This window comes from Pteropus alecto, unplaced genomic scaffold (genome assembly GCF_000325575.1).
Source record: "Pteropus alecto unplaced genomic scaffold, ASM32557v1 scaffold146, whole genome shotgun sequence".
Taxonomy (NCBI): Eukaryota; Metazoa; Chordata; class Mammalia; order Chiroptera; family Pteropodidae; genus Pteropus; species Pteropus alecto.
Window position 1 is genome coordinate 504471 of NW_006442107.1, and position 7814 is coordinate 512284.

The following is a 7814-nucleotide window of genomic DNA, read 5'->3' on the forward strand; positions in this document are numbered from 1 at the left end:
CTATTCCCACAATTCTCCTAAGGATGTATAGTTAGCTAGTGCCAACCCAGATGTAAAAGAGATAATGAATCCTAGACAGTAGATGCCTTGGTTCAAATCAAGCTGCTCTAGGTTTCTGGTTGAAACTCAGTGTCCTTTGTCTTCACTCCTTTAATGACCTCATGTTTACTAAAGCTCCAAGAAGTTATTTTTTGAGCAGAACTCTTCAAAACTTATTTTCAATGAAGAATTCTACTTTTACTTCTTCAATTAACTACAACTCCTTTTTTAATGAGCTCAAATTATAATCCACTCATTCTCTTATTTTAAAAATAAGATTCATTGATTTCATTAAAAAATATATTTTTGGGGGATATTACATAAGTTGATTTTCTGTACAAAATCATAGTCCCCAGATAAATATTTTTTTACTTTTTGCAAAAACCTATGAAGATTGTACGACCTTGTGAATATACTAAAAACCACTTAATTGTACACTTTAAAATAGCGAATTTTATGGTATTTGAATTCAGTTTCAAACAATCAAAAAAAAAAAAAGTACCTGAAGGATTATAAAGCACTTTGTTGACTTTTGATTTTGTGGAAAGACATTAGCTGTTGGCTACTATACGTATTCTGGAGCAAATCTGAAATTACTTTTTGAGAGTAACTCTGATGTGACCTAAAAATACCACTCAGGCTCCCTTTGTGTGAACCAGGAGATAGTTTTCCTTCTGGGGAAGCATAATAGGTTAAGTTTCTAAATTTCAATAGCATGTTCAATAACGTGTTAATGCCGATAATAGAAATAGCTGCAATTTATTCAGAATTTATGTGCTAACATGACTATAAACTATAAACCTACTTTGTTAATGGTTGTCTTTCCCCTACCCCCAGAATGTAAGCTCCGAGGCAGGGATTTGGGTGTTTTGTAAATGACTATACCCAGCATGCAGTCAGTGCCTGATAGATAGTAGGCACTCAATATTGGTACAATGGCTGACTGAATAAAAGCTGCATTAGCAGCAGCAGCATGATGTGTGCATTATCCTGTTTGATCTTTCTAGGAATCTCATGTATAGTTATTGTTTTTATCCTCATTTACAGATGAGGAAAATGACCTTAGCAAAATAAAGTCTTTGTTTCTCAAATTGGGGCATGAAAATCTCTTGGGTATGTGGTATATGCTAAGCCATGGAATTAAAATGATACTTGAAAGTGTTCTATTTGAACATTTTGGATAAGTAGAGCAACATATTTTTACATTGAAACAACATGGCTAATTTTTAAAATGCTAAATTTACATGAATTTTCAAGATGAAATGAATCCTCTAGTTTCTTGTCATAGAATTTGTACAATTCTAAACTGTCATACAGTAGCTTGATTTCAAAGCCAGGCTGAGAAAAGTGGTATTTAGAATATATAGTTTAAGGCCCCACTGTTCAAACTATACTATGTGAAGACTTTACTTGGTATACACCACATGGAGGGGTTTAAAATTGTTTCTGTATCTTCCATCTATATATTCTTTCCTTCAGGTGATCCGACACTGTACCTAAGATGGAGGTACAGATTCTTCCCCCGCCCCACTTCCTTTTTCATAGTCAGCTGTCTTCCATTTTAGAGAAGAGCAAACTTCTTACTTGTCTGCAATATTACCATGCTATAAAATGTTTGACCTCCAATAAAGGGACAATTTAAATATTGGTGTGGATACGGACAAGATGAATGACTTGGTAACAGTCAAGTCTTTCTGCTAGTATAATTCTGCTGGCAACAAAACTTTACAGAGGAGTTAACGTAGATGTCGATTATTAAAACTTAAGGTGCACTATGTGATATTTTGACATGTAAGTCAAAAGTTCAAAGAATTGAGTGACAGAGTAAGTCATTCTATTTACTGATTTATGTGAACAAAGTTTCGTGGTGTTGCATCTATAATAACTGAAGAATAGGAATAGAATTGATAACTAAATCTTCACCCATTCTAGGAATTAGTAATTCTCATTCAAGGCCATGAAGTTATTTTTAAATAAAATTTTTTTTCATTAATATACTTATCTAATTTTTATCTCTTATGTTTAATAATTATTTGTTAAAATGTATAATTTACCATTTTGGGTCTGTTATGCACTAATAGTTGTAATAAACCAGAACAAATTTACTTTTTTGTCACTGAGAACTTTATGGTCAAAGAAAGTTTAAAAAAATAACTTTGTGATATATATAAATGATCAATTAAAGGATTTCAAGTTTAAAATAGGAAATAACTGGGAATGGAATTATTGATTCAAAGAGAAAAAGAAGTGAAATAAAATATATAACTGTTGAAGAGTTTTTCATGTATAAATGGTTGATGGTGGGTATGTTTAGATTCTGTTAGATATATTTTAAAGTAAGGTAACAGTTTATTAAAGTATCAGTATTTAAAATATTCTAGTAAGTGGATCCTTTGCAATTATTTATATTAAAATACAAAATATTCTTGATGCCAACTTTAAAATGTAAGTGGTGTATATATATATATATTCAAACATTTTTTAGGGGATAGGAATGCAAAAAAAAAATATTTGAAAACCACTGGTTTATGTCATATGCTCTTCACTTCTTTAGTATTCCTCTTTTCTAGCCCCAATCAAGTTCAGTCACTGAAAACTACATAATAATTAGGCCACATTGGCTTAGTCCCTTTCAGAATCACCTTCACTGAGTTGTCCTTTAAATGTTATTTTCTTGGTTTTTATGGACGGTCATTGAGAAAAAAAGTATTTGAAATCTTAATAATTATTGCGATGTTAAGTGCCTTTATTTTTTTTCTAGATTTACTATCAGGACAGCTTTTGTTTTCCTCATTAATTGGTAACTTCTTCCTTTCTGACTGTGATATCTATATAATCTCTTTTCACCCAGGCCCCTAAAAAGTTCAGATCCATATTAGATGCTAAGTTCTAGAATCAATCTCTATTAACCGTTTCAAAAGGAAATTTGTTTTATCCTTGTCTTTGATTTTTTTTTTTAAAATTAATTTTTATTACATATTTGTTCTTTCAGAATGTAAAAGAGCCATCTCAGGTATTTATTGGAAAGAGATGAAGTAACAGTTTAAAAAATAAAAAGATTTATTTTTGTATTCCTCTCAGCACCTAGTAGGATAGAATAGACCCTCAAAAATTTACTGAGTTACTTGAATACTTCCAGCCTAATATACACATTATAAAAATACATTAAATTTTAACTTGAGGGCTAGCCTGTGTACTGAGAAAATTTATCACAGGTTGGAAACTTTAAGTTCTGATATTAGATATTGTGTGTTTGCCAGTTTAATTTTGTAATAAAAGGAACTTCTCTACTTTTTCTTATATTGAAAGGGAAGATTTCAAATATATGAAGTCTTAATCTGATCCTATAAAAACAGTGTTTGCTTTATAACTCCTAAGTTTAAGGTAGATTGGTAAGTATTTAGCAAAATTCAGACACACAACTGGGCATGAATTAACAGTGACTCCAGTGGTCCTCAGGGAAAGTGGTAATAAAATTTACTGTTTCTGGGAAAACCAGTTAGTCCAGCTTTTTGTATTATTCTACACCACACTGTTTTGGAATACAAAATTAATTAGTAAAAAATTTTGTCTTCAGAGCTTTCAAGGCCATTAAAAAGGAGAACAAAATAATAACCAAAATAAGATCAAGAGAAGAATAACAGCACACTCCTGAATAATCTCTTATTTCATGCCACTGGGGAGTGGACTGTCTCATTGTCAGAGAGTGGAAGTTAATTGTATATTTTGAATATTTTTAGCCAGCTTTTTCTTCTAATTTGTATTTACTGCACCAAAAACAAGTTAATGAAAAAAAAATCAGTTTTAAAATTGTAGCACCAATAGTTTTACGCAGTTCATGCTTCCTTCCAGTCTTGTGGATTCAGAATTCATAGTGTAGAATAGTTCTCGGCTGCCTCTAGCCATCCTTTGTAACAGTGAGAATCTTAACAAGCTTGCCCATATTTGCTCAAACAGTTGCAATATACTTTCATGTCTATTGATGCCATCTTTGTTCTAATACCAGCAGAGTATATTGTTCTTTTTTTTCATTGTTCTTTATTAAAGAACAAAAATATTAAAGAATTGTTTAGTAATATATACTAATTTACTTAGTAACAGGAAAAGTTCTCTGTAAGCATTTATGTGGTAAGCTTCTTTAGAATTAAATATTGACTATTTTATAGGTTGGGTGGCTTTGCTTGGGGCCTTGGAATGCTTTAGAAGTCATAAATCAGAGGTATCCAAACCTGTGCATCACGTAATTACCAGAAGAGCTTTTAAAAATACACATTCCTGGGCCTCATGCTTTTTGAAAAATGGCATCCAAAGTGGTTATTTTGCAGTCTTCAGGCTAAGTTTTTAAATCAAAGTTTTTAAAAAAAATCCATAAAGAAAGATAAATACCTGAGAAATAATATTGTTTGAGTTAAGATGAATATATAACTCTTAAAGGTAAGCACATACATTGGGAGAAAGTTTAATAAGATAAAGGAATAACAAGCATGCCTGGTACAGAGAAGAAGGGGTGTGTGTGTGTGTGTGTGTGTGTTGGGAGGAGAGGATAGAGACATTTAATAATGGGTCCAGATAATACTGTATTGTAATAATTGTCAGATTAATTTATCATGATACTTATTTTTCTAGACATCGTTAATCTTTAAGCAGAGGTCACAAACTCAGTATCTGCAGGGCTCAGACAGGTAACACAAATGTGAGTTGTTGAGAAATTCTGCAAAAAGAACCGTTAACACTTCAAATCGGCAGCCATTAGTATTTAATCATGGTTTATTGTGGCCAAATCAAGTCCCCTATTTTTAGATATTTGAGTTTTTAAGGTAAGCTAAAATTCTAGATTTTATGTGAAATCTCCAGGTTCATAGATGTTGGCTTAATTTATTAAAGACATCCAAAACTGAGCAGAACGCATCTATGAGTTAGACTTGGTCTACCTGCCACCAATTTGCAATCTTCATTTAAGAGCAGAGGTTCTCCAAGTGTGGTCCCTGGAGCAGCAGCGGCAGCATCACCTGAGACCTTAATAGAAATGCAAATTTCCAGGCCCCACTTCAGACCTACTGAATCAGAATCTCTGGGAGTGAGGCCCAGTAATTTGTTTTAATAAGCCCTCTGGGTGATTCCGACGCATGCTCAAGTTTGAGAACCACTGCTTTGGAGTCTTGAAGTTGATATTACAATTTTAATCTGAAAATCCTTGTAAAGATAAATGTTCATTGAATATTCTGTAGATTTATCACGTTTATTTCTGTACCAAAAATGTTAGATGTACGTTGCTTTCTGATATATATGACCTTTTACATTTTTTGCCATAATCATGTTTTTTTCTTTTTCTCACGTCCTCCCCTGCCCCCTACTCCTGTGTTGTTAAGAGCTATTGCAGATGAACAGCAATTCTGTGCCAAATTTTGACTTCACTAGAACGCATCTTACATTTTATTTACTGGTTGAGTAAAAGTAGATAAGTATGTTGCTTGACTTTCTGAAGCTTCAATTTTAAGTCTCTAAAAGTATTAAATGTGATATAAAAGTGATATTTCCTTATTTTATTACATTTTTCTAAATTGAGTTTATGAGAATTAGAAGTTTAATTTCTAATTATTATTAGTTTTTTTTTTAAATGTAAAAAGAGGAGGTTAATTTATGTGGTTTTATGTAAGCCTGGCCACCTAACAGCTGATTGGGTTGTTTATATTTTAATGGCCAAGAATGCTATTATTTTCCTCTATTCTCAGAATGTTGAAATGATTGCTGTCTTGATGGTTGTCCTGGAAGCTCTCCCTCCTTTTTTATATCCAACTTTAAACATATTTGTTCATTTAAAAGTCCTTAGTATCTTGCTAATCAAATTAATTATGAATTAGAACTTTTTTACATTTAAAAGTACACAAAAAGCTTTTTATTATGAAAAATTTATTATTATGTATGTCTTACATAAGAAAGTACTTAAAATGTACTTTAGAGTATTTAAAATGCTGATGTTGAGAAGTTTGGAATAATCTGATTTAAAGTAACAGACATTGAATTAATAAAAGAAATTTAATTATATTAATACATAATATTTATGAATGAAAACATGCTTATATCTACAGGGTAAACCAGACTTGAATACAACATTGCCAATTAGACAAACAGCATCGATTTTCAAACAACCAGTAACCAAAGTCACAAATCATCCTAATAATAAAGTGAAATCAGACCCACAACGAATGAATGAACAGCCACGTCAGGTAAGGATCCAACTGGTTCTCCAATCTTATTTTTCAGAAAATTCTTGTATTTTTACTATATATAGTTTAAGTAGACTCTGGTTAAAATGGAATATATTTGGAAAGAAAATTGTTTTATGTCCTAGGGTATTACATGAATGCTGGAGAAGAAGTAATAATTCCATATTTAGGTAAAATATCTTTAAAAAATTAAGAAATTAATTAAAAATTAATCTAAATTTATTTCACATTATAGACTCCATTTTTATGCTTTTGTGTGTTAACGTACATCAGACTTGATTTCGCTAATCTTAGTTTTTTCAAGATTATCTTTGTAGGGATAGTATTTCCTAAGGGGATAAAGCACATAGTCTGCGTTGCTTAGTATTAAAATATTTTCTATTTGGAAACTACTTTTTGTTCTGATTTCTTATTACATGAAAGCTGTCCCTCCCTTTTTGAAAAACAGAATTAAATAAACTTTGTCAATATGGTATATTGTCCTGTGACTTCCATTTTTTTGTATAAATTGAATTTATTATTCTCTTTCTTTATTGCCTCAAGCTGTATTCGACCAGAATCTTTTCTTAGAAAAAAAGTATTATCCGAAAGGCCTCCCTACTGCTTAATAATGCCACACAGCCAGGGGAGGGAGACTTGACAAAATGCTTAAACTTTCCAAGTAATCTTGCTCATTCACTCCCTAATTGTGGTCAAAAAGTTCAGGTACTTTGTGAATTTTTAGTAGCAATTGGGGTGAGGGAGTGGAGGGAGAAACATCTGTGCATTTTTTTCTCTCCTTTCTCTGCCTCCTCCCACTTACGGATCAGAAACACTGATTAACCTAGGACGACGATTATCTTTTGCTCTCGTATTCCCCTTTTAGATGTCTCCACCTTTTCATTTGAATTTTGTTTTTCACTTGTCCCTTAAGTGTCTCATCTCCAGACTTCAATAAAGGATTGGGCCAAAACTTTCAGACAGTTGCACTAGAAGAAACTACATAAGGAAATTCAGTTCCCACATCCTCTGTAGTGTTTTTTCCTCTTCAGGTGAGCCAGGAAAACAGAAGATATTTGGAGCCACATTGGATCAGCATCTTGCTATAGATGTCTCAAGATTTGAAGTTCTAAACTTGCTTTACTGTTGGTCCCCAAGAGATTCAACAGGGGCCATGTAAGTGTATCACATCCAATATAAAAGATGCGTACCTGCATGTGCCTTTAGGCTCTTGTCACCACTTAGGTTTTCCTTTGGGCCATTCAGCTTTCTGTACCAGGCTTTTCCCTTCTGTTTTACTACTGTACCCAGAGATAGTCACCAAACTGCGCCGGTAGTTTTAGTGTGCTCATTACAGCAGTGAAGGGATTCTGCCATTCTGAACTTTGCTCACCTTGATAAAGCCATTCCCTGATTGTATTCTTTCTCAGATACTGTCTAAAAAGTCTTGAACATCTTGTCCTTTGGCTTTTTGGTGATTTTAAAATCGTTTTCTTGTAAAGATTTTTATTGAAAAATTTGAAAGTATGTAATTGACTGAGACAGTTTGCTTCAAAAAGCCCAAAAGAG

The 7814-nt window shown here is 32.4% G+C and overlaps 1 protein-coding gene across 1 annotated transcript in view; it reads left to right on the forward strand.

Annotated features, from left to right (window-relative positions):
* The window catches only part of MBD2 (methyl-CpG binding domain protein 2), a 63478-nt gene that overhangs the window by 28298 nt on the left and 27366 nt on the right, over positions 1-7814 (forward strand). The window contains exon 5 of the mRNA XM_015595632.2: positions 6129-6266. Within this exon, the coding sequence (XP_015451118.1) occupies positions 6129-6266 (138 nt within the window). The remainder of the gene's footprint in view (positions 1-6128; positions 6267-7814) is intronic.